This window comes from Eumetopias jubatus, unplaced genomic scaffold (assembly GCF_037043125.1).
Source record: "Eumetopias jubatus isolate StellerSeaLion01/CBP00866 unplaced genomic scaffold, mEumJub1_p1.0 scaffold_17, whole genome shotgun sequence".
Lineage (NCBI taxonomy): Eukaryota > Metazoa > Chordata > Mammalia > Carnivora > Otariidae > Eumetopias > Eumetopias jubatus.
Window position 1 is genome coordinate 81,669,945 of NW_028274823.1, and position 27,832 is coordinate 81,697,776.

Below are 27,832 nucleotides of genomic sequence, written 5' to 3' on the forward strand. Positions count from 1 at the left end.
CATCCAGCTGAGCCACCCAGGCGCCCTTTGGTGTACTTTTATTAAAGGCTTTTTCACATTACATAACATATACACACATGCATGCTAGCACGTGTGTTTGAAACCATTTTCTGTCCCGCATTTCCCACTTAGTAGTGTTTTGACATTTTCCAATGTCATTTTTCTTTATTTCCAGGAAAAGTATGTGAGGAAAAAGAATGCGACCCCATAATTAAGAATACATAAGATGCAGATAACCTGGAAAGTTAGGGCCAAAGCGCACAGACCTTCCTCCAAGACACTACTTGATCTTCTTCCAGCCTCTCAGTACCAGCTCCTGTACTACTTTAAATATGTTGGCATGAAAGTATTTTTAGGAAAGAAATGAAGATTGGGAGTTGATTGTGTTTTAATTTGCCCAGTTATTTGCCAGAATTGTTGTATCAGACTAATGTGTGAAAAGGCATAGTTGAACTCTTTTTCTTGTACTCTTTCACAAAGTTGTCAGCTTTTGATTAAGGATTTGAAGTTCTAGGAAGAGTAAATAATTCAGTATTTCTAAGGCTGAGGACTTTCTCCTTCTAGACTCCTTTCTGCGAAACCGTTCAAGTTCTGACCATGAAGCCACAGCCATGATGAAAGCTCAGTTTATGAGTCTGTGGGATGGACTGGACACCGATCACAGCTGCCAGGTGTGTGAAAGAACTCTGCTGCCAGCTTGTGGCGGGGGGTGGGGTGGGGAGGGGGGCGCGGGTAAGAGAAAATTTGCTGGGCTACTTCATAGGCTTTTTTAGAAAAGTATGTGTTTTTTTTTTAATAACTTCACTTATTAAGTGATGGGGATCTAATAGCGTGGTTTGTGCACATTTTCATCCATTTTGAGGGCTTCATGTTAAAGAAAGTGTTAAAAGATTACCTAAGTATCTGAAACAAATACAACAGAGAAGAGAAAACCAGGGTGAAGCCTCTGCTTGGAGTTTTTAGACTCCTCCTAGTGGCTGTGGGTCCTGTATGAACATTTCTTTAGACCCTTACCATAAATCTTTACTCTCCATTCCTCGGTCACTGACCTTCGTTTCCTTTTGCTGTTTTCATTAGTTGCTGGAACATACACATTTTCCCACTTCCTGCCAGATGCACCTTCCGCAGGATCCAATTTTATAAAAGACAGTCTTCTAGCCTGGGCCTTGTTTGTTCTCCCTGCAGGGCTGTGAGCACCAGAACTAGGTCCCTTGATATGCCCCGAAGGGAATGCACCTGTACGGTTCAGTTTACCTCTCGGGGTTCCCATTTTCTCTTAGTTCTTCGCCTCTGAATGTTCCATACTTTTTTGCCAGAACGATAATGTATTTTAAAAGAAAATTAAAAAAAAAATTCACCTGGCATGTTTGTTTTTCTGCCATTATTACTGGAAATGCAAGTTCTAGAACCACTTTTCTGTTCTTTTTTTTTTCATGAATCACCTATTTTATATCTCATGGAAAAGTATTGGAAAGGTTACTGTTTAACTTTTGTAGGTATTTCCTATTTTGTAATCTGTTTTTGCCCTTTTGTATTTAGAATCATTTCTTTTATCACTTCTAAAAAATTCAACCATTATTTCTTCCAATATTGTTTACCCGCCATTCCCCATGGGATCTCCTTATGGAATGCCAGTTGGATGTACCTTATTTATATTCCATGTGTTTTAACTTCTCTTTCATATTTTCTCTCTCTATGTGCTACAGTCTGGGTGATCTTTTACTTCTTTTAATTTGCTAATTCTAGGTTCAGTTGTATCTCTTCTGCTATTTAATCTTTTTATTGAGCTTGTTATTTCACTTACTGTATTTTTCAGTTCTAGAAATCCTTTTAGATCTTTCTTGAAGTCTGCCTGGTCAGTTTTGATGGGCTCTTCCCCATCAACTCATGTTTCCCACTGGATTAGAAAACTAAAGCCCTGGGATCAACTAGCTGTGTGTTGGCCAAATAATACAGTATATATAATACACTCTGTATCTGAAAGGAGGGAGAACTGTTTGTAAAAGGGGATGGGTAGGATCCACCTCAGAACCATTGTAGGGTTTCAAGGAATCTGAGTAAAGTGCTTTTAGCTTACCTGGTATATATTTACTGCGTAAGTATTTGCTTATGATTTTTCTGATACCTTCTTTATTCTTTTAAATGTGTTAAAATACTAATTTTATAGTTGTATCCAACAATTCTAACCTATGACTGCACATCTGGTTCTGTCATTTGTTCTGAGTTTATGGTGGCTATTTCCTGTGTGTTTTGTGATTTCGTAGGAAAAATCATATTTGGTAAAACTTTTTGTCTGAATTTTTAGAACCTGTGTTGAAGGCTTATGGCCCAAACGGCCCAAAGACAATTTTGTATTTGTCTTCTGCCAGATTTTTTTCAATACCAATAGGTAGATTCAGATCCAAGATCCATGTTAGCTGGTGAAAAACCTGAAATCTCAGATAGTGTGTGTATGTTTATGTGTTTCTATGCCTTTCCAAGAACCAAAGCTTGACTCTCCTGAATGAATTTTCTAGTATTTCACCACTTTTTTCAGGACCTAGTACTTCATGAGTCCCAGCTTTATGTAGAGTGGTCTCTTTTCTTTAAGCCTGTAAGGTGTCCAGTGTATACCCCACTGTCTAAGATCTGTACATTTCCACATGGTGCATGGTGACCTTCTCCCCTTGCTTCTTACTTCCCTTATCCGTAGACTTCACTGCTGGCTCAGCTCAGTTCCTTTACATTTTTGCAGATTTGTTGATTAATTTGAGGTTTTTTTATACTTCATTATTTTTGTTTTATAGCCGGAGGGTTTAAGGATCTCCTACGCCCACCACATTACCATAAATCAAAAGTGAAAACATTCTCAAGGAGAACATTAAGCCACGTGTCCTACATCCCCTTTATAAAAACACAATTTCATTATGAAGGGAAGTTGCCTTTAGTGTTTGTTGGATGATTAGAGAAGAAAGCACAACTTAGATAAATTTAGGTGACATTAATAGGAATAATTTTTATCAATAATTGATGCTAATAAAGCTGTTCAATGGTAATACTTTATAGGTTTCCAAACACTGATTATCCTCCTGGGCAACAGTATTTAAAGCACTTAGTTAGCCCGTGTAAGAGAAAATTGTTTCATATTATACCATAACAGAGTGTAGTTTTAAAAGTCAAGGGGCTCCTGGGTGGCTCAGATGGTTAAGCATCTGCCTTCGGCTCAGGTCATGTTCCCAGAGTCCTGGGATCGAGTCCTGCATCGGGCTCCCTGCTCCTTGGGAGCCTGCTTCTCCCTCTGCCTCTCTCTCTCTCTCTCTCTGTCTTTCATGAATAAATAAAAAAAATAAAAATCTTTAAAAAAAAAAAAAAAGTCATGGAAATAGCAGCAATTGGATCAAGTATACTCCAGAGCCACACAGCACGGGTCTGATACGATACAGCTTAAAACTGAGCTTTCAGAACCATGATTCTTCATTACACTGACAGTTGTTCACTGTTTTCGTTGTGATAAATCTATATTTGTAGGAGCAAATAAAGATGTGGCTTTTGTTAAACTCTGGTAACAATTTTTTTTCCCTTTCTGTGTGTTGAGGGGATTAAATTTGATATTGTTAACTTGAATATTAGTTTTAGACATATTTTTCATATGAACCAGTTAGCTTTTCTCTAAAATTGTCTATTCTGTTATGGATCCAGCCCAATACCGCTGCTCTTTCTTGTGTGTATGATATGCCACAGTGGAAACAAAAATCGCTGAGTGGCCCAAGTCAACCTGTCACCAGTTCTGGAAATCCAGGTTAACTGATGACATGTTCTTCATCTGCAGAGACGTGAGACAAAGATTCTAAAAAGTCTACTAAAGCGCTAATTTTTCTGCTTAAATACTAAAAAATTACTCTGTCTTCCCATTTTGAATTTTAGCTCAGTTGCATTAGAGTTAACGTATTGTGTACAGTTTATCCGTTTTTGCCTCTTATAATTGCTCCTTAAAACAACTTCTTTGGGGCGCCTGGGTGGCTCAGTTGGTTAGGCAACTGCCTGCAGCTCAGGTCAGGGTCCCAGGGTCCTGGGATCGAGCCCCGCATTGGGCTCCCTGCTCGGCAGGGGGCCTGCTTCTCCTTCTCCCTCTGCCACTTCCACTGCTAGTGCTCTCCTGCTCTCGTTCTGTCGAATAAATAAAATCTTTAAAAAAAAAAAAAAAAAACTTCTTTAAGTGAAACAGGTAGTTTGGATCACTCTTGCTTTTTTACCATTGTGAATATCTGTTACCATCGTATATGTATTTGTTACATCATGTTGTGCTAGATTTATTTAAATTCCTTGATCCTAGTTTTTAGCATCCTATCTTCCATACTGGCTTTTGTTTTTTAAAAGGCTGTTTGTTTACCTAGAATGTTTCTCAAAATACAGCCCATTTTTCAGGTTTTTTAAAGTACTGCCTCAGCCACAATGTCTTTTGTGATTCTCTGCAATCTGATATGTCCAGTCTTCCACAAGCTTCCCACTTTGAAACTCTTTTAACACTTAATATACGCTCTATCTCAAAATGTACTTATATTCATTCTTTATCTTACACAGTTCCTTCGATCATTTTTAAAAGACTGTTTTTTGTCTTGGGGTGCCTGGGTGGCTCAGTCGGTTAAGTGGTCAACTCTTGATCTCAGCCCAGGATTTGATCCCCGAGTTGGGCTTTGCGTAAAGCTGGGCATAGATCCTACGTTTAAAAAAAAAAAAAAAAATTTGGTTTTACATTTCATAGAAATTTTACCTTATTAATTTTATAGGGTTGTAGAAAGTCAATAAATTGGAAAAATAAGAGCATTAATATTTTTATTTTAGGACAACTTAAATACAAAATTGCATTATATTGTGGAACTAACATTTCTCAAATTTTTGCTTGTATTTACATTTTTTCCCTCTAGGTGGCAACCTCTCACAGTTAAATTGAAAATAATCTGGCTCTTGAATGTCATTAAATGTAAAGAGTAGAAGTAGAATATAAGATTTAGTGGGTCTTTCAACATGTTCTGGAGTTAGATTATTTCAGAAATCTAAAACCTCTTAGGCTGAAATAAAATTATATTAAAAGTTTTCATTAGAATACCATTAAATTGCATTTTGGGTAGCAGATGTGGGCCATTGTTGGGTTATACAGAAACACCAACGGTAATGGTAATATTGAAGCCTTTCAGAAATTAACTTGTTTTGGATATTTTGTCTTTATTTGTGTTGATTTTTCATGTCCACATCCTTTATAAAGAAAGTGATACAGACCCAGAGATTGGATTTTCTTTTCTTCTTCCCTTTTTTTTTTACTTTTTTATTTTTTTTAGTAATCTCTACAGGTTGGGTAGAGAATGCATGACCCCAAGATCAAGAGTTGCACTGTCCACTGACTGAGCCAGCCAGTCACCCCATTCTTTTTTCTTTTTTTAAATTCTACCCAGCATTTTGATGTTTGCTCTTATGTTTGATGTTTGCTCTTATTCTCTTGCCCTTGTTGAAAGTTTGATTGCTTGAGGTTGTATTATAGCATTGAGAAGATGTCACCAGCAGTGCTGATAAATGCCCTGAAATGGTGATGTGAAATCTGGAGGGAAAAGTACCCAGTTATCTCTTCTTATCGCCAGAATCCTCGGACTCGGGGGAAATGATTCCTTTGTATTAATATCAAAGGACTTGAAGTACCCCCCATATAGCCTCCCAAGCTGTAACATACATGGCTCTTAGTTATTCATCCTGCAGCCATAGAGAACCACGTACTGCAAAATACTACCTTTTTTACTTTAAATCTTTATAATTCTTCGTTAACTGAACAGCATGTCACTTTAGTTACAAAAAGACTGGTGAAATGCTTCAGTCTTACCAGCTTTGCTATGATTTGATCTATTTAGGATTAACTTTGATTTGTATTTATAAATTTTTGAGTAATACTGGATTAAAATCATTTCTTATAGAAGATTTAAACGCTCCTTAATTTTTGTATCTTCTAAGCTCTGTAATAACATCCTAAAGGAGCCATTACTGGTAGATGTGATACCTTGTGTTTTCTTTATCTGCCCAGGTCATAGTGATGGGAGCTACTAACCGTCCTCAGGATCTTGACTCAGCCATCATGAGAAGAATGCCCACAAGATTTCATATCAACCAGCCTGTGAGTGGTTTTGATTGATGTTATGCACAGTTAAATACTCCGCTTTTTACAGGAAAGGAATGGTTTCTTTAATCGGACTTATTATTTATGATAGGCGGGAAAGGAACGGGGCAAGAATTCCTGCTTATTTGTCCTCTCCACTCTCCATTCTATTTTCCTTCTTTCTTACTTTCCTAAGATGAGTGTTATTTGCTTCTCTTCAAAGTTTGTAATTACCCCAAGTTAGCTTAGCTACTTGTGTGATTTTTTTTTTTAGAATGTAGCAAGTCACCCGGGAAGTTAGGTAGAAAACCCGGACTGTGGTTTTGGTTTAGCACAGGATGAAATTAGGAGCACTGGCGTTAAAGCATCCTTCCCTTCAGAAGGCTGACTGGAGGAACGACGGCCGTTGATCTGATTCATTATTGGCAGTCGTAGTCAGTGCTTTCCTTTTTTTTTTTAAATTTTATTATGTTATGTTAGTCACCATACGTTACATCATTAGTTTCTAATGTAGTGATCCATGATTCATTGTTTGCATATAACACCCAGTGCTCCACGCAATAGTCCCCTCCTTAATACCCATGCCCCCACCCCCCTCCCCTCTAGAACCCTCAGTTTGTTTCTCAGAGTCCATAGTCTCTCATGGTTCGTCTCCCCCTCCGATTCCCCCCCTTCATTATTCCCTTCCTACTATCTTCTTTTTTTTTTATTAACATATAATGTATTATTTGTTTCAGAGGTACACGTCTGTGATTCATCAGTCTTACACAATTCACATCACAGCACATAACCTCCCCAGTGTCCCATCACCCACCCCCCCATCTCTCCCACCCCCCCTACCACTCCAGCAACCCTCAGTTTGTTTCATGAGATTAAGAGTCTTTTATGAAACCTCTCTGGTTTCATCTTGTTTCATTTTTTCCTCCCTTCCCCTATGATCCTCTGTCTTGTTTCTCAAATTCCTCATATCAGTGAAATCATAATGATACTTGTCTTTCTCTGATTGACATATTTCACTTAGCATAATACCCTCTAGTTGCATCCACGTCATTGCAAATGGCAAAATTTCGGTTTTTTGATGACTGCATAATATTCCATGGTGTGGAGATACACACACACACACCACACACACACACACACACCACATCTTCTTTATCCATTCATCTGTTGATGGACATCTTGGCTCTTTCTATAGTTTGGCTCTTATGGACATTGCTGCTATAAACATTGGGGTGCACGTACCCCTTCGGATCCCTGCATTTGTATCTTTGGGTTAAATACCCAGTAGTGCAATTGCTGAGTCGTAGGGTAGTTCTGTTTTCAACTTTTGAACCTCCATACTGTTTTCCAGAGTGGCTGCACCAGCTTGCATTCCCACCAACACTGTAAGAGGGTTCCCCTTTCTCCGCATCCTCGCCAACATCTGTCATTTCCTAACTTGTTCATTTTAGCCCTTCTGACTGGTGTGAGGTGGTATCTCATTGAGGTTTTGATTTGGATTTCCCTGATGCCGAGCAATGTTGAGCACTTTTTCATGTGTCTGTTGGCCATTTGGATGTCTTCTTTGGAGAAATGTCTGTTCATGTCTTCTGCCATTTCTTGATTAGATTATTTGTTCTTTGGGTGTTAAGTTTGGTAAGTTCTTTATAGATTTTGGATATTAGCCCTTTATCTGATAATGTCATTTGCAAATATCTTCTCCCATTCTGTCAGTTGTCTTTTGGTTTTGTGGACTGTCTCCTTTGCTGTGCAAAAGCTTTTTATCTTGATGAAGTTCCAGTAGTTCATTTTTGCCCTTGCTTCCCTTGCCTTTGGCAATATGTCTAGGAAGAAGTTTCTGCAGCTGAGGTTGAAGAGGTTGCTGCCTGTGTTCTCCTCTAGGATTTTGATGGACTCCAGACTCACATTTAGGTCTTTCATCCATTTTGAGTCTATTTTTGTGTGTGGTGTAAGAAAATGGTCCGGTTTCATTCTTCCGCATGTGGCTGTCCAATTTTCCCAACACCATTTGTTGAAGAGACTGTTTTTTCCATTGGACATTCTTTCCTGCTTTGTCAAAGATTAGTTGACCATAGAGTTGAGGGTCCATTTCTGGGCTCTCTATTCTGTTCCATTGATTTATGTGTCTGTTTTTGTGCCAGTACCATACTGTCTTGATGATGACAGCTTTGTAATAGCTTGAAGTACAGAATTGTGATGCTACCAGCTTTGCTTTTCTTTTTCAACATTTCTCTGGCTATTTGGGGTCTTTTCTGGTTCCATACAAATTTTAGAATTATTCCATTTCTTTGAAAAAAGTTGGTGGTATTTAATAGGGATTGCATTAAATGTGTAGATTGCTTTAGGTAGCATAGACATTTTCACAATATTTGTTCTTCTAATCCATGAGCATGGAATGTTTTTTCCATTTCTTTGTGTCTTCCTCAATTCCTTTCATGAGTAGTCTGTAGTTTTCTGAGTACAGATTCTTTGCCTCTTTGGTTAGATTTATTCCTACGTACCTTATGGTTTTGGGTGCAATTATAGATGGGATCGACTACTTAATTTCTCTTTTTTCTGTCTTGGTGGTGGTGTATAGAAATGCTGCTGGATTGATTTCATATCCTGCCACTTTACTGAATTCCTTTATGAGTTCTAGCAGTTTTGGAGTGGAGTCTTTTGGGTTTTCCACATAAAGTATCCTATCATCTTCAAAGAGTGAGAGTTTGACTTCTTTGCCGATTCAGATGCCTTTTATTTTTGTTGTCTGATGGCTGAGGCTAGGACTTCTAGTACTGTGTTGAATAGCAGTGGTGATAGTGGACATCCCTGCCGTGTTCCTGAGCTTAGGGGAAAAGCTCTCAGTTTTTCCCCACTGAGAATGATATTCGCTGTGGGTTTTTCTTTTTCTTTTTCTTTTTTTTTTTTTTTTTTTTTTAAGATTTTATTTATTTGAGAGAGAGAGAATGAGAGATAGAGAGCACGAGAGGGAAGAGGGCCAGAGGGAGAAGCAGACTCCCTGCCGAGGAGGGAGCCTGACGTGGGACTCGATCCCGGGACTCCAGGATCCTGACCTGAGGCGAAGGCAGCCGCTTAACCGACTGAGCCACCCAGGCGCCCTCGCTGTGGGTTTTTCATAGATGGCTTTTATGACGTTGAGATATGTACCCTCTATCCCTATACTCTGAAGAGTTTTAATCAAGAAAGGATGCTGAAAAAAAAAAAGGATGCTGTACTTTGTCAAATGCTTTTTCTGCATCTATTGAGAGGATCATATGGTTCTTCTTTCTTTTATTAATGTATTGTAGCACATTGATTGATTTGCGGATGTTGAACCAACCTTGCAGCTCAGGAATTAATCCCACTTGGTCATAGTGAATAATCCTTTTAATGTACTGTCAGATCCTATTGGCTAGTATTTTGGTGAGAATTTTTGCATCCATGTTCATCAGGAATATTGGTCTGTAATTCTTCTTTTTGATGGGGTCTTTGGTTTTGGGATCAAGGTGATGCTGGCCTCATAAAATGAATTTGGAAGTTTTCGTTCCATTTCTGTTTTCTAGAACAGTTTCTGAAGAATAGGTATTAATTCTTCTTTCAGTATTTGGTAGAATTCCCCTGGGAAGCCATCTGTCCCTGGGCTCTTGTTTGTTGGGAGATTTTTTGATTACTGCTTCAGTTTCCTTACTGGTTATGGGTTTGTTCAGGTTTTCTATTTCTTCCTGGTTCAGTCTTGGTAGTTTATAGGTCTCCAGGAATGCATCCATTTCTTCCAGATTGTCTAATTTGCTGGCATATTGTTGCTCATAATATGTTCTTATAAATGTTTGTATTTCTTTGGTGTTGGTTGTGATCTCTCCTCTTTCATTCATGATTTTATTTATTTGGGTCGTTTCTCTTTTCTTTTTGATAAGTCTGGCCAGGGGTTTATCAGTCTTGTTAATTCTTTCAAAGAACCAGCTCCTAGTTTCGTTGATCTGTTCTTCTGTTCTTTTGGTTTCTATTTCATTGATTTCTGCTCTGATCTTTATTATTTCTCTTCTCCTGCTGGGTTAGGCTTTATTTGCTGTTCTTTCTCTAGCTCCTTTAGGTGTAGGGTTAGGTTGTGTATTTGAGGCCTTTCTTGTTTCTTGAGAAAGGCTTGTATGTCTATATACTTTTCTTCTTAGGACCGCCTTTGCTGCATCCCAAAGATTTTGAACAGTTGTGTTTTCATTTTCATTTGTTTTCCATGAATTTTTTTAATTCTTCTTTAATTTCCTGGTTAACCCATTCATTCTTTAGTAGGATGATGTTTAGCCTCCATGTATTTGCATTCTTTTCGACTTTCCTCTTGTGATTGAGTTCTGCTTTCAAAGCATTGTGGTCCGAAAATATGCAGGGAATGATCCCAATCTTTTGGTACTGGTTGAGACCTGATTTGTGACCCAGGATGTGACCTATTCCGGAGACTGTTCCGTGGGTACTAGAGAAGAATTTGTATTCTGTTGCTTTGGGTTGGAATGTTCTGAATATATCTGTGAAGTCCATTTGGTCCAGTGTATCATTTAAAGTCTTTATTTCCTTGTTGATCTTTTGCTTAGATGATCTGTCCATTTCAGTGAGGGGGGTGTTCAAGTCCACTACTATTATTGTATTGTTGACAATGTGTTTCTTTGATTTTGTTATTAATTGGCTTATATATTTGGGTGCTCCCATGTTAGGGGCATAGATATTTATTGTTAGATCTTCTTGTTGGATAGACCTCTAAGTAGGATATAGTGTCCTTCCTCATCTCTTACTATAGTCTTTGGTTTAAAATCTAATTTGTCTCATACAAGGATTGCCACCCCAGCTTTCTTTTGGCATCCATTAGCATGGTAAATGGTTTTCCACCCCCTCACTTTCAACCTGGCGGTGTCTTTGGGTCTAAAATGAGTCCCTCGCAGGCAGCATATCGATGGATTTTGTTTTTTTATCCAGTCTGATAGCCTCTGTCTTTTGATTGGGGCATTTAGCCCATTTACATTCAGGGTAACTATTGAAAGATAGGAATTTAGTGCCATTGTATTGCCTGTAAGGTGACTGTTACTGTATATTGCCTGTGTTCCTTTCTGATCTATGTTACTTTTAGGCTCTCCTTGCTTAGAGGACCCCTTTCAAGATTTCTTGTAGGGCTGGTTTTGTGTTTGCAAATTCCTTTAGTTTTTGTTTGTCCTGGAAGCTTTTTATCTCTCCTTCAATTTTCAATGACAGCCTAGCTGGATATAGTATTCTTGGCTGTATATTTTTCTCATGTAGTGCTCTGAAGATCTCATGCCAGTCCTTTCTGGCCTGCCAGGTCTCTGTGCATAGGTCTGTTGCCAATCTAATGTTTCTACCATTGTAGGTTATAGACCTCTTGTCCCAAGCTGCTTTCAGGATTTTCTCTTTGTCTGTGAGACTTGTTTTACTATTAGATGTCAGGGTGTTGACCTATTTTTATTGATTTTGAGGGGGGGTTCTTTGTGCCTCCTGGATTTTGATGCCCGTTTCCTTCCCCAAATTAGGGAAGTTCTCTGCTGTAATTTGCTCCAATATACCTTCTGCCCCTCTGTCTCTTCTCCTGGGTTCCCAATTATTCTAATATTGTTTCATCTTATGGTACCACTTATCTCTCAAATTCTGCCCTCGTGATCCAGTAGGCGTTTTATCTCTCTTTTTCTCAGCTTCTTTATTTTCCATCATTTGGTCTTCTATATCACTAATTCTCTCTTCTGCCTCATTTATCCTAGCAGTTAGAGCCTCCATTTTTTTATTGCACCTCATTAATAGCCTTTTTGATTTCGACTTTAGATTTTAGTTCTTTCATTTCTCCAGGAAGGGATTGTCTAGTATCTTCCATGCTTTTTTCTAGCCCAGCTAGTATCTTTATAATCATCATTCTGGACTCTAGTTCCGACATCTTACTAATGTCCGTATTGATTTGGTCCCTGGCAGTCGGTACTGCCTCTTGTTCTTTTTTTTGAGGTGAGTTTTTCCATCTTGTCATTTTGTCCAGAGGAGAATAGATAAATTGAGAGAACAAAATGCTAAAAGGGTAACAATGGCCCCCCCAAAAAATATACACTAAAGAAATCAGAAGAGACCTGAAACTGGTGGGGAAAGAAAGGCAAAGAAAAAAATATGATAAGGCTGGTGACTAGATCAGAGCCCCATAGTAGATTTTGGGTGTATTTTGGTCTGTTTGAAGAAACTGCCTCCCAAAATTTTAAAGAAAAACATATATGTACAAAAATAAGGATAAATACAATGAAGGGATGGAATATGACTGTAAAGATGAAAATTATAAAAGAGTTCATAAAAGGAACTGATAGGAAGTTGGCTGAAAAAAGAAAGAAAATTTTTTTAAAAAGTGTGATCAGGCAGGAGACTAGAACAAAGCCATACACTAGAGATTTAGAGTATGTTTTGGTCTGTTAGAAGAAACTATCCCAAAATTTTAAAGAGAGAAAAACATATATGTATACAAAAAATAAGGTTAACTACAATGAAGGGATAGAATATGACTCCAAAAATGAAAATTAAAAAAGATTTTTAAAAAAGGAATTGATAAGATGTTGGTTGAAAAGGGAAAAAAAAATGCGAAAAAAATAAGAAAAAATAATAAAAATTTTAAAAATTACCTTTGAAAGACTAAAGAATCATGGGAAAAAAAGCCATGAATTCTGTGTGCTGTATTCCCCTAGTGCTGGAGTTCAGCCCTTCTCATTGATCGGTAAACTTGGTCTTGGCTGACTGTTCTTGCTGATCTTCTGGGGGAGGGCCCTGTTGCCCTGGTTCCCAACTGTCTTTGCCAGAGGCGGAATTGCCCCGCCCTTACCGTGGCCGGGCTAAGTCATTTGCTCGGGTTTGCTCCCGGGAGCTTTTGTTCCCTGCAAGCTTTCCCTACAGCTTTGGAGGATGAGAGTGAAAATGATGGCCTCCCAGTCTCCACCCCAGAGGAGCCGAGAACCCAGGGCCCCGCTCCTCAGTGCGTCCCCAGAGAATAGCAGTCAATCAGTCCCGTCTCCCCGGTCTCCGGCCGCACTCCGTGCTCACCCGGCCTGTGACCGAGCGTTTCTAAAGTCTCTTGCTCACGACCCCGTGTGGAGTCTCCAAACCCAGCAGATCCCTGCGGTGCGCTCCCGCGCCGCTCCTCCCCCGGGAGGAAGGGGAGTCTCCCCCCATCTGCCACTTGTTGGGTCCCTGCTGGAGGAGCAGTGGCCCGACTGTGCCGCGGAGCACGGTTTATGGCAACCCCGAGCTGAGAGCACACTCCTCGGCTCCATCTCTGCAGCCGGCTTCCCCGCTCCGATACCTGGGAGCTCTGCCGCACTCAGCCACCCCCGGTCTTTCTATGCGAGGGTTCCACCCCCCCACCCCCGCTTAGCCACTGGAGCGACATCCCTCAGCGGAGCAGACTTCTAGAAGTTCTAATTTGTGCTCTGCTGCTCTATCACTTGCTGGTAGGGGCTGACGGAGGTTCCCTACCCCGCGCCGTGTATCTTCCCGAATATCGCCTTGGATTCACTTCTCCGCACGTCCTACCTTCCAGAAAGTGGTCACTTTTCTGTTCAGAGAGTTGCTGCTATTCTTTCCTTCGCTCTCCTGTTGAGTTCTTAGGTGTTCAGAATGGTCTGACACCTATCTAGCTGAATTCTTGGGACCAGACCCAATTTAGGTCTCCTACTCCTCCGCCATCTTGCTCCTCCTCCAAAAAGTCTTGATTTTAAAAAAGCCTACTTGTCGCTGTATCTCAGATTCTTAAATCAATCTTTGTTGTAAAACCTTGACCACAGTAGGATACAACAGTTGATAATACTCACTTCGGCTGGGACTGCTGCCGCGCTTTCCTTTGCTAGGATTAATGGTTAACCATTTGCTAAGGTATTGCACTTTAACTTAATGCAGGTGTAAGGGCAGTCTTGAACCAGTGCTATCTTATCTCCTTTCTAGTTCTTTTATTTTGTTAGTTAAGGAATATCCTCAGGTCGATTATTATAACTTAACCATACCATCTAATTTTTTCACAACGTCCTCACATCTTGAATTTTATGTGCCTTTCGACTGAAGAAGGAAATAGGGTTAGTAAGTGAATATGTGTGCCATACGATCAGCATGGTACGGGTATAGCTGTGTAGAGGAACTCTCAGTGTCATTCCTTTCAGATTTTGAAATAAAAATATTTTAATAGCGCTTACAGTCTCTGGCTAAAAACCACTTGTCCCCTTGTATGTTCTGCAGCTTGCCAGTCGGTGGCAGTAAACATGGTCTCCTAACATTGATGATGGTGGCCTCTAGAATTGCTCTGATCTCTTCTTTTCTGTTGCTACCGCCTCTGGCCCTTCTGAGGGTATGCACAAAGTTAGCCACTCTGTTAGAAAATGTACCCGAGAAATCAATGAAGGAAGTTTCTAACTTGATGTAGGAGTCCCTAGAATTGAGTTTGATGAGTGTTGAGCACTGTGTATGTGTCAGGCACCTGCCAGGCTCTGGTGAAGGAACACAGCCCCCATCCACCACTCTGTGTCACAGGAAAGGCAGACATACATAAATGACATAAAAGGTACTTTACAAAAGTACCTTTAAAGAACTGTGAGAACCTGAAATGATGATGAAAACTAATAATTCTGTCTGAGTAGTAAACTTTACGGAATCCAGCGGGGCCTTAAAGGATGGCAGGAATTTCATATGCAAGCAAGGCAGGGGAAAGGCTCTCCGAATGAACAAGGCAAGAAGGTGTGGGAGCACATGTTTAATGCTGACCTCTGGGGGTAGTTCACTTAGGACCTCCGGAAAACAGGTGGAGGGAGAGCCGGAAAAGTAGGCTGCTGCCATCTGTGGATGAACTTTGTGCCTCAACCAAGAATTTCACTTTTATTTTGTTAGCAAGACGGACATTTTTAAAGAAAAATAATTTACCTCAGTGGTTCTGAAGACAAAGATTAAATTGATAGAATCTCTACTTGTAGTCCAAGAGAAAACAAAGGTTTTTGATGTACAGTAGAATGAGCATAGGACACAACAGCATGGAAGGTAGCCTTTGCTAAAGTTCTAAGTTATCAAAATGGGCTGTAACAGAATTTATCAAATTTGTTAAAAATTTGTGTGCTCTTAATGTAAAAACTGGGCTTTTGTAACCCCCTTTTTATTCTGTTCTTAGTGAGTAATACACACACTTTATATGGTAGTTTTTTCTTATTTTGTAACTATGGTGTCAAAGTATATGATTAACCTTACCTTAAAACGGTTCTCCAAATTAGATTGTCAACAAAAAGTAGTTATTGGTGATCACATAACATAACAAGTTTACCTTCACACTTAACACTCTTGAATTACAGAAGCAGCAGGGTTTGGTTTTGTTTTCTGCTCATTTGATTTGATACTCAGTGATAACTAGCTCTGTTTTTCAGTGCCTTGGGAATAAGAATGAGTTCAGCCGTGGTAACTTATTTAAAAAGCTTTTATATTTACCATATATGTAAGATACTCCATAAAAGCTTCTATTCCCTGGTATAATACTGTGAACCATCACTGGGGGGAAAAGCATATAAACAAATGTACTGTCAACACTGAACAAAAACTAATATGAATTAGCAAGCATGGAAGTTACAGGTTCAAGTGGAGGAACCAAGGGGGTGTTGTTGCCATCTCTTCCAATTAATGGTAAAAATTTTACTGCAGTGTTAAGTTCTCAGAAGTTCCCTGAATAAAGAAAAGGAAATTTGCAGAGCCACAGGGGAAAGACATTGGTCGTCCTAGGTATTCATTCACCCACTCAAGAAACATTTAAGGGCATGTTTTTCCCCAGACATTGTGCTAATCACTGGGGATTCAAAATAAGAAGATTGGAATTCAGTAGGTTGAGCACAGACGATTACAGTCTAGGACCTAGACCTTGGTTAAGCCAATATTTTAGAGTTTCTGTCATTTCCTGTAGGTACTGTCAGATGGTTTACAGAGGAAAAAAGAAATATTAGGAAAACCAATTGATCTTTTTTTTTTTTTAATGCTAACTGGAAATTATTCTGGTTTTAGGCTCTAAAACAAAGAGAAGCAATCCTGAAACTCATCTTGAAAAATGAAAATGTAAGTAGAGAATTTCAATTTTCCCCATCCTATAAATATGTTTATGTTATAAAACCATTTTAGAGGGAAATGAAAAAGTAACCTGAGAATAAACAGCTTTGTACTTGGCATAAATCACTGTAAAACTGTTGGCCGTTCATGCACATCAGTAACCCTGGTGCATTTGAACTTAATAAAGATGGTCTGCTTCTTTTAAAGCCCTGTGTTTTTGTATCTATAGATTAAAATCTTTGATATTTTCAGACTGTTCTCCAGTTATATAAGATACATTTATTTTTGTACAGCACTATGCAGGTTTTTTTTAAATTTATTTAATTACAGTATTTTTTGAAGTTGGAATTTAGATTTAAGAAGGTATGATAATGAAAATCTTTAATAGTTTGTGTATTTAAGGTCACATGCTTCAGGATTAAAATAAGTACGTTAAATGGTATTCAGGGAAGAATCTTGCTTCCTCTCCTGTAATTCTTTTGTATCCTTTCAGATGGCATTGTCTATACCAGCAAATCAGAATATGCTATTATTCCTCTTCCCTATTCTACGTAAACCATAGTAATAAACTGCATACACTGTCCTGTGCATTGCTTTTTTCACTCATCTTTGAGATCCTTCCATATTAGCGTATAGTGTCTTTGTTCTTTCTCTCTCTTTGGATTTTTGGGGTTTTTTTGTTTTTTGCATTGCATAGGATTTTACTGTATGGATATACCATAATTTATTTAATCAACGCCATAATGGAGAACATTCAGGTTGGTTCTGATATTTTACTGTTATAAAAATGCCTTGTACGCATGTCTCCTTACACTTTTGCAGAAATATTAGTAGGGTGGATTTTCCAGAAGAGGAGTTGCTAGATCAGAGGATATGATTTATAATTTTAGTAACTATTGCCAAATTGTCTGTGCTGGTTTCCTCTCTTACCAGCAATGTTAGAGTACCTCTTCCACTGTAGCCTTGCCAACAGAATGCTGTGGAACTGTGCCGACATGATAGGTAGAAAATGGTATTTCATTGTATTTTTAGGGATGAAATGAGTATGTTTAGGAGCCACTTGAATTCTTTTCTGTGAAATACTTGTTCATATTCTTTGCCCATTTTTCTATTGTAGTGTTCTTTTTCTTACTGATTTATAGGAACTCTAATACATTAGGGAGATTCTGCCTTGTTTATATGATTTGAAAATATTTTTTCCTGGTTTGTCCTTTTTAATTTACTGGGATTTTTTCCCCCTTTATGGTTTCTGAGTTTTGAATAACATCGTATTCCTCACTATCCTAAACTTCATATCTAAACTCATTATTTGAGGGGTGCCTGGCTGGCTCAGTCGGTGGAGCATGTGACTCTTGATCTTGGGGTTGTGAGTTTGAGCCCCACGTTGGGCATAGGGCTTACTTTAAAAAAATAATTAAACTCACTATTTGAACTTGCTATATCCAAACTAAAAAAAACAAATAGATTCCCATAGCGAGGGATTCTTGTATTTCTGTGGTTTGTCTCCATCCTTGGGTCACTAATTCTGCTCCAACTCTCCCCTCCTTCCCCACCTCCCAGGTTTACTTTAGTTGTATCTCTAAAAGAAAGAATTCTTAACTTTTTTGACTTAACCTCATAAACATTATTACATTTAACAAAAAACTGACAATAATGCATTATTATCATTGACTACCTCGTCCGTTCAGATTTCCTGTCGTCTCCTAAATGGTTTGTTTGTTTAACATGTATTTGTTTGACTCAGGATCCATATAAAGTTCATAATTGGTAATTATTTAATAGTTTTTCAATCTCTTAATCTACAGGCTGTAGATATTCCTTCATCTCTCTCTTCTTTTCCTCCACCTTCTTTCAGTTTATTTGTTGAAACAGCCAAGTTGGGTTTGTCCACATTTTCCTATGGTCTGGATTGTGCCCTTGTCCCCTGGCCAAAGTTTCTGGCTATTTTTGCTGATTTTTCTGTATGAATTTTAGAATTAATTTGTCTTATTCAATAAAAAACAAACACTAGTGTTTTTAATGGATCATAATTCAAGAGAATTAAGATCTTTTTGATGTTGAATCTTTGTCCAAAAGCAGGTATGTCTTTTTGGTTCTTCCACTCTTCTCCCTTATCTTTCAGTAGTGTCCTGTTCATTTTTTCCTTTAAAAACAATCAAAGAAAACATATATGCTATTTGCAAAAGTTTAAAGAACCTAGCAAATTACAGAGATTACTGTTGTGGGGATGATAGAGCCATTTAATAAAAGAGATAAACACTGTGTAGTCTTTTCTTAAAAACTACATGTACATGAAATATATTGTACAATTTCAGGAAAATTCCTAAAACTTTCCATGTTTTCTGGGTAAGGAACTCCTGTCCTATATGAGTGAGAAATCAACAAATTACATGTGCCTTTTAGCTGAATATTCGATAACTGCTTTCAAAAAGACATTGTGTAGTTGTACTGCTGTTTAGGTAAAGGACACTTAATTGGTAAACCTTTAACAAAGAGTCATCAATGAGCAGTTCAGGGAAGAAAACAAAAAAGATAAAATAATTCCACGAGTTCTTTTGAATTAGGATGGCTGTGGTGTGGCTTGAAATTTATCACGTATTAGAAGGTAGTTGCTGAAAATTTTGTAGAGACTTCAAGTTAATACAATTATTTAATTTAAAAAAACGTAATGAAGGATGGTATTGCCGGAAGTTAACTTGTGTGGTTGGATATAGATACAGATGATGTGGATGACGTATGTACAGATGACGAATATAAATGGTACAGTTTAAGCTCTGTCTCCTACGATAGTCATACTTTACACAGGCTGTAATGTTTTCACATCTAACTTAAACCCCTCATTATTTCTAAACTTGGATTTCATGTTCTGCTTTTTTTTTTTTAACAGTAGCATCTTTGGACATTCTTTTAGAATTACGTTTGTCATGGGTATAAGGAATTTTTAGCGTTCTTTTTCTTAAAGCACAAAGAACTAGTCTCCAGTTTTATGATTCACAATACTTCTGAATGCTTTCTGGATAACTGTCGACATGGGAACATCTTATTTCCCACTAGCTGGTATTTATATGCTGAAGGCATATTGTTGCTTCACTAGAATCTGAAGGAAATTATTGTAATTCTCTTAAAAGATGCCTCAGATGATACTCTTTTCTAGTCTTTCACATTTCTTTATTGATAGTTCCTTAACACAACTCGCTCATTTAAAACAGGGTAATGATTTTGGCTTTAAGTTTAAAGTATAAAAAGAATTAGAAGTAATAAGATGGAAACCTTATACAGGTATCCTGTCTCTGTAGTGAGGAGATCCGGGTTTTCCTTCTACAAATGAATCTGAGTTTAGACCTTTTCCATAACACAGCAGGAGTAGTTCACAGGCTTGGGCTTTGGAGACAGACCCCAGGGCCCCCCACATTCTGGCTTGACCCCTCCCCCTCTGGCTGGGTGACCTTGGGCAAATACTGTTGAGCGTCTCTACGTCCTTATTTTTCTCACTGGGAAAGGAGATGGTAATGCCAACAGTCTCCTAGAATCATTTTGAGAATTTAAGTGAATTATGTGAGGTGCTGAGAGTGCCCTGCGTGTGCGCCCTCCACAGTAGACGCAGTAGCCGCACACAAGTGGGTGCTGTGTCCGGGCTATCCTCGGAGTCCATTGATTGATGCCAGTGTTGCTCCTGAGACTCAAAACCTTGTTTAACTTGGGAGCTGCCTTCCTAGTTGCCTAGTGAAAACAGTTTTCATGACTTCATGGTTTGTCTGATAGCTATTATCTTGTAAAAAGTGTTACTTTTAGAGTATTTGCCATGTGCCTAGCATAGTGGTGAGATAGACATTGTTTTACTTAATCCTCCGTCCATCTAAGGAGCACATACATAGTAATGCTCTTTTACAGTTGAGGAAACTGAAACCCAGAGAAGGTATAGAATACATTGCCCAGGCTCACATAGCAAAGGAGTGATGGAGCCTTTTCTCTTAACCATTATGGTGCTCGACCTCTGTTCATCTTGCTTCCCCAGTGACTGGAATCTTCTCCTTTTCAATCCTTTCTCATACTTGATTTGTTCGTCTTTGTGACTTTATCACTGTGTCATGCACAAGACTTGTGAATGGTTAGAACATAGTGTGGTCCAACAAAGGAGTGGTCAAGAGATGGGGTGGAGGTGTTGATTGTTTAAGGGAGGAAGACTAATTTTTAACATCTCAGTATAATTTGGAAGGTGTTTTTTAAGTTTTTTAATTCATAAAACATTTTAAGTGTATACACAAATAACCTTAAATCTACCACCCAGATTTAACATGTGCTCTTCACATACTTTGCTTCCCATCTCCTGCGGTCTCTGTCATTGCTTGTCCTGAAGTCGGTAGTGTCCATCAGTCCCATGAGTGTGGAAGGACAGATGCGTAATGCATGTACTTTTTCACAAATATTACAAGCAGTAGAGAATTTAGATTCTTGTTTGTGTCTGACTGCTGAGGTACACATATAAGAAGTCTTCTCAGACACAGAGGAAGAGAATAGAGAGGTCCGATCATAGTGAGTCCGACGGTGTTTGCCTGTCTGTTCTTCCTGGGCACTGCATGGTATGTCTAGGAAGGCTTTATTTTGCTATTACAGTCATAGTGACAGTTAACGAAAATTAAATTTCAAAATTCCAGCTTTTATGGTTAAGGTAAAGACTAGAAACTGATGATTCTCCTTTCCTGCTATTCCAGTATGTGTTCTTCAAGAAGCATGTTTGGACATGGAGCACTGGGTGTTATGAACAAACAATGAATCATGGAACAGTACACCAAAACAAATTATGTAATATATGGTGATTAACATAACAATAGAAAAATTAAAAAAAAAAGAAGCATGTTTGGAGAGATGCTCTGCAGCATTTTTTACATTCCTTTTTCTCTGTTGAAGGTGGACAGGCACGTGGATCTGCTCGAAGTTGCCCAGGAAACAGATGGCTTTTCGGGCAGTGACCTGAAGGAGATGTGCAGGGACGCGGCCCTCCTCTGTGTCAGGGAGTATGTGAATTCTACGTCTGAAGAAAGGTACGGTCTCTGAGATTTGTCAAACCCTTGTAGAGCTTTTAGGTTAGTTCATGTTTCTTTACAATACCAACCGTGCTTATGGAATCAAAGGTGGACTTTGAATGAACACTTGCCCCAACTTTATTAATTGACTTTTTTTCTAAAGGGAAGTTCTGAAAGTGAATTGGGGACGTGGGTCATGGGGAGGCTCTGGAATGCAGAGAAAGAAACAAAAGCTGAATTTCTACCGCACATCCAGAGACCCGGTCACAGAAGGCCGACAGGAGCTTAGGCTCACAACCTCTGCGAGGAGAGCAGGGTTCTCCCAACACTCCTGGCTTGTTTTGCACCTTAACTTCCTAATCCCATTTCCTGTTGTCTTGCAGGAATTTCACATGTAAATGGGGGTAAGGGCCTTGGCTGGGGGTTAGACTTTAGCTTGTTGACAGTGACATGTTTACTAAGCAAAGAAACTGTTGTCACTGCAGCCAACTCCAAAGCAGGAGTTTGAGAAACCAATTCATACTCATGTGTTTCAGCAGAGACACTAGAGAACCGGAATAAGTCAGCCCTGGTGAACCACTTCCCGAAAGGCCCCTTGCCCTGGGCCAGCATAGCTCTGCGTCTCCTCAAAACACTGACCTTCTGAGGAGTTGCTGTAACTCTTAGCAGACCAGTGTACTTCCTGGGCCTGTGGTGAATGAGTTCTCCACTTCTTGCCCTTTTGTTTCTCAGGCCCCCTCTCTCCTCCCCCGCTGAGGCTTTCACTCCACAGGACCTGGATTTGCCTCTTGCTACAGCTCATTGCCATAGCAAGCTTCACCAGCAGTGTGTCCCTTGGCGTAGAAAGGTTAGCTGTGTGTGCGCTAGTTCTGCACCTGCCTTTAGTGCTCCCTGGGGCCCTGTTAGAGAGAGGCTTACTTCATTTACTTGCTGCCAGATTATCCAGCTCCCCTGTCGATAACATTGGGAATACTTTTGACCTCTGCTTGTAGCCAAAAGTCTGCTTTCCACAGGTTTTTATTCTTATGTATAAGATATGAGGAGAGAGGCAAAAAAAAACCAACCTATGAATACATTTTGTGTGAATAAATTACATTACTAATGAAGGTCCTCTTTTTCTGCTGTCTTCAAAGCCTTTGAAAATTTTATATTTCAGTATGAAAAATCTGGCTAATAGACTTGGCTTATCATAATTTTTCCCCAAATGTATTTTCCGAAGTATTGTAAATTATGAGGAGACATTATATATTATTATTAAAGAGGGGAGGACTTAGAGTGGTTGGTTTTTAATAGCAAAGAATTCTGTTTTCAGTTTGTCACATGCTAAATATATACATGAATATATGGCCATGAATGCTACTTACGATTCCTTGATTGGAATTCCATTCCCGTTTAGATCAACCACACACCTGTAGCTAACATTTTCCCGTTATGCTAATGCTCTGCCCGTGATTCTTAGTGTGCAGTGTTTGGTTTTCATTCCTACATCTCAGATGTGTATTTATGACCGGCCATTTTGGCCTCCTGCCTCCCAGCAGTCAGTGCTGCTTAACAATCTCCCCAGACTTTCGTCTGCATCGAGAATTCCTGGAGGAATTCACATGCAGCAGTTAACTATGGCTATCTTTGGGGGTCTTCAGTGGGAAAGAGACGTCAGGTTTTTAATCTGGGTAGCATATTTGAGAGAGGTATATTCCAGTCATTTGACCATCTGGTGGTTTTGTTTGCGTTTTAGCCACGATGAGGATGAAATCCGGCCCGTGCAACAACAGGACCTGCATCGGGCGATTGAAAAAATGAAGAAATCAAAGGATGCGGCCTTTCAGAATGTTTTAACACATGTTTGTTTAGATTAAGAGTAAAGATCATTTGTACAGTTCAGTGTGATCTAGTTCGATGCGCTCTCTTACCATCAGTGGAAATAGAATGAAAAGAGAAATGTTCTTCACCCAGTGAGAGAGTTCAATGTTCCCAACACTGGTTTTATACTCTGAATTCTAAGTTATTGAGAAACAGTTGTTGTAAGCGGTATTACTACTTGTCAGAAATCATGAGGAGGAACAGTTTGATCCAGCCCGAGTGGGTGCTTGTGTTTGACCTCTGTAGCCATACGTTGCAGCCTTAGAGCATCTAAGCTGGTCTCAAAGATGATTCACTGAGTCATTCGTGAGAAAGGGGGATGTGAGTGTGTGTGTGTGTGTGTGTGTGTGTATTAAATGTATATATTCACACATTTTATATTGATATTATGTAGATATGTTTGAATACGAAACTTTTTTTTACCCCAACTACTGAATCAGAAAGTACCAAACAGTATATAGCAAAACGAAGATTTATGGTTGTGTCTAAGGTACGGTGATTCAGCCATTTCCAGTTGTTTCCTTTGTTTCAGCTTTTTTTTTTAAGTCGAGCATCACTCTGCAGTGGAATAGTTGCAGTCCGCCCCATCTCCGTTTCCGGGTGTGTCTCCACTGTTACAGTATCAGGATAATCAAATAAAAATACTGGTTCAGTGATGAGCATTGAATGGTTGTCAGGCATTCGTGTGATCAGGACGGATTTCACATGGATTTCACCTCCTTTTGGCAGCACACTGAGTAGAGACGTGTTTCAGATCGATACCCCGACACATGGATTGGAAGCCTGGCCCACGAATGGCTTTGAAACACCACGGTGCCATTCAGCAGCAGGTGTATGTGACTGTCCTTTCTTCATTTCATCGGACATAGTTCTGTTGTAACCGTGGTTTTTTAATGTTATTTTAAAGTTGTACGTTCTTTAGTTATGGTCAAATATAATTTGGTCATCAAAAATGAAATGATAGTTTAAAACAAGTAGCTGTTACTAAATGTGCTAAAAATACTCATTTTGTAACTTTAATTTTTAAAGTTTTCTGAGCATATTATAAACTGTGCCCTAGTTAGTACAGATGTACACATCAGAAGCCCCATATTGTATCCGTAGTCATTCGATGCTATGTGCCCTACATAGGAAACTTTTTTTTGTCTAAAATTTCACTAACCAGAATTCTGTTACAGGCACTTAAACACACCGCATGAGGAAAATGGCACAATATGATCTTGAGGTGCCTTCTGTGAACCATCTGAAAGATTAAATTATGCTTCATATAGTTTTGTTTTTATTGTATTTCTTTGAAAACTCTGTCTTTATTCGTGAGTTATTGGATTAATTTATTTGATAGGAAGTCTCTCACAGAACCTGTTGGAGCATTTATTCTGTTGTGCTTTGAATGACGGGTGGGGTAGAGGCCAGGGCAGAAAGCAAGTCACGAACAGGGTGACGGTGATTGAAAATTGGCTGCAAAACACAGGATACCAAAAATAAAAAGTTTCGTCTCCATTTTTAATGACTATATTATACTATTATTTTATAAATATGTAATAAAGAGGATCCTCTATTAAATTTTTCTCTACTTCTTGGTCTTTTTCAGGTATGTAACATTTTCTGGGTTGTTCTTAGTGTATAAACCTTGCCCTCGGAGTGTTTTATCTCGCTGTGTAGCTTTCACACGCCTCTAGCATACATTCTAGTATCCAGTCATTATTGTGTCTCCGTAAGGAGTTCAGTAAGGATTTGATTTTAATCTGATGGCATATTGATTCACAATAAGAGGAGCTGTCTCTCATGTCCTTTCTTAAATTCAGAATATCCAGTAGTATAGTTGCTACGTTGATCATGGTTTTAATCACCAAAGGAAGTTAGAGACACTAATCCCATCAACCGTGACTCATCTTTAAGGCCTTAAAGTAATGGAGGACACTTTTTTATATCCGTCTGAAGGACTTTTAGTGTTCTACAATCTGTGCTTGCTGCAGACATGCATTTGACACAGGTAGTTGGGTGCTGGGTTCTGGGGTATTCCCTTGTGGGCGGCAGTTCTGAGTACTGGCTGTGGAGTGGAAGAGCCTGGGTTTAAATCCAGGCTCCCCGTTAACCAGCCCTGTCCCGGGCACTAGTGACCTAACTCCTCCGAGCCTCTGCTGCTCATTTACCAAGTGGAGCAACCATGGGTGGCACCCAGCGGAGAGGTGCTCAGCACCGCGCCCAGGGCAGTGACTGCTCAGAAGGGGGCGCTCCCGTTACTAGTTGTGTTACTTTTGCACACTGATTACATCACTGTTGGCCGAGCTGTGTTTGTGAGCATCCTCTATGCTTCCAGAATCCCGAGGCCTGTACTCGGGTCTGAGATGGACATGACCACCCGTGTGGTATTTCTCTAAAAGCCTCGTTGTTGGAAGACTTCTGGTAAGTCTGGTGTGTCTCAAACTATTCCCAGGCGTTTTTGTGTAGAGTTGAGTAACTCGGGATTTGAAGCAGTTCAGTATCTTTATGAATTTTCCTCACTCCTACCTCTCCGCTCCCAACTGCAGGACAACCCAGGACCCACCACACTATAAATAGCTGGGTTGGGTTAATCTAAATAATGCATGTGGGCCTTAATAAGCTACCATTACTGGGTGGCTGCAACTTCTAAGGGTTGGTGTTAACGAGGATGTCGCAAGCCTTGAGTGCCTCTTATAAAAATGGCAGCATCCCTTGTTGGTAGGAACTGCTTTTACTGGAATTGTGCTGTTTGTTGACAAATGTTACAATTTTCCTCTGGATATGGAAAACAAAGTGGATGATGTATATTTTATAATTCTCTTTTTAGCTTTTCTTAAGGTCAGAATATTGGATAGAATTCCAATATGCCGATCACATATCCTGCCCTCAAAGCCGTAGAATCATTCCATTTAGAGCTGACAGAAGTCCTCAGAGGGCCTTCGTTATTAAATTTGTTGTAGATTCAGCCATCAGAGTTCACCGATCTTGTCAAAAGTTAAAGCTGTCTTTACATGTATAGGTGGAAATTCTGTGTTCCCCTCACGTTCACGAAACTGCAGAGAAGACAGATGACAAAGATGCCAGATGAGATCAGACCTAAAGGGGACCGGTTAGCAATGTGAGTAAGAACGCAACCTCCTCAGTCACACTGGTGCTAATGTTAACACCGTTACTGCTAACAGAGCATAAGGGCTCATCGCCAAAACACTGGAAGGAGCATGTGTTTGTGATTAATATTTAGAGTTAAAATCACTCTGCCTGAGAACACTTGTAAGTACAAGCTTTTGTGCTTGGAGCTACAGTTGCAGTGAATGTGAATGCTGGTGTGGAACGTATCAAGGATCTGAGTTTGTGAATCATGACAGTTCAGTTTTAAAACTAGAGCACGATGTTGTGTGCCGGAGATGCATTGCTTGCAGAAATCCTGAGGATGGCCAAGGTGCTCGAATAGGGGATGGTGATACAAGTCGAGCAAATTATTTGCAGACGAGTGGGAGGGAGCCGAGCATTGTCTACGGTGCCAGAGTCCTGGTCTCGTAAAAAGTACCCGTTGGGGTTCCACTGCAAACAACTGACTCCAGCAATAAAGAATTTATTTGAAGGATATGAGGAGCTAGCTCATGAGCTCAAAAGGAAGTTCAAAAACTGGACTGAGGACAGAAAGCTCCCGAAGGTGTTGTAGCAGGAATTGCTCAAGGATCTAGCTTTTATTCTTCTACTGGATTGAATGAACCCCATTTATCTTTAAATTGCCCCATTCTTGAATCCTGGAAGTGGGTGTGCAAACCCCAGGGAAAACCACTGCCCGCGGTCCTGGAGCTCTGAGAGAGGGGCCCTCCGGGAACCCTGGCTTACATGGTTGGAGAGCAGGACTAAATGCAAAAGAGAGCAGTGTATCGACCAAAGAAACGAGTATTGTGGAGAAGGTGGCTGGACCAAAAGTGACAAATGACCAGCCGGTCGCCGGCAGCCGTAGGTTATGTGCTCAGCGATGGTGGTGTTCTAACTAGCAGGTGTGTGGGGAGCAGCTGGCGCTGCAGGCCATGTGGACAGCCTCCCGGGATCCCAGACGCTCTGCTTCCCCCCGATGCTTCACTGCCGCTTGGCATCTCCAACTTTGAGCTAAGTGATCACTTCTAGTTGGTAATGTGCTTTAGTCCAGATAACGGGTATAAAAAGAACACTGGAGACTGAAGTACAATGTTGGTTTTTGTTTTATTTCCAAGGGAGGCAAACGTTTTCCTCTGACGGGCAGCTGTGGTGAAGGCCTGACTGTCCCCCATTCTAGAGTCCGGTCATGCCAGGTCTGGGCTGCGGCCATAATAAGACGAGTTGGGGAGGGGCTGGGTGTGCAGGGGTCAGATGTCCGTGCTAAGGGTATATGCTAAGCCCTCCCCTGACCTCTCTGGCAGCAGCCTTTGGAACTCGGCAGTACTGGAGCTGGGAGGGGCTGGGCGTGCAGGGGTCAGATGTCCGCGGCTCCCTCCGTGTGCTCAGTTCTGACGGGGTCTGGCAGCCAGTCACCAGGAGGACACACGAGACTCAGAGCCTCTCTGACCATTGACTCTGTGAGATCCAGGTAAGGGGGACTGTCTAGCCTGGCAGTTTGTTTTTGAAGGTGGTAATGTTTGTGGGTCTTGGTCAGTACTGAGTCCTGGTTGAATTCTCCACATCTCTGCCAAATCTCCATCTGAGGCAGGCCTGCTCTTCCGTACCCTGCATCCAGACTTAGGAAGGAATCTCCTCCCAGGGGTACACGCAAGCACCCAGGCTCCTGCTCACCCCC

The 27,832-nt window shown here is 40.0% G+C and overlaps 1 protein-coding gene across 7 annotated transcripts in view; it reads left to right on the forward strand.

The window, feature by feature from the left end:
• Window positions 1-24,331, forward strand: part of ATAD1 (ATPase family AAA domain containing 1) — a 60,219-nt gene extending 35,888 nt beyond the window's left edge. For all 7 annotated transcript variants that reach the window (XM_028104560.2, XM_028104564.2, XM_028104565.2 and 4 more), the window contains 5 exons: window positions 565-671; window positions 6,047-6,136; window positions 16,136-16,186; window positions 21,086-21,219; window positions 22,937-24,331. In XM_028104560.2, coding sequence (XP_027960361.1) covers window positions 565-671; window positions 6,047-6,136; window positions 16,136-16,186; window positions 21,086-21,219; window positions 22,937-23,057 — 503 coding nt within the window. In that variant the 3' untranslated portion in view covers window positions 23,058-24,331. The remainder of the gene's footprint in view (window positions 1-564; window positions 672-6,046; window positions 6,137-16,135; window positions 16,187-21,085; window positions 21,220-22,936) is intronic.
• Window positions 24,332-27,832: the final 3,501 nt, after the last annotated feature.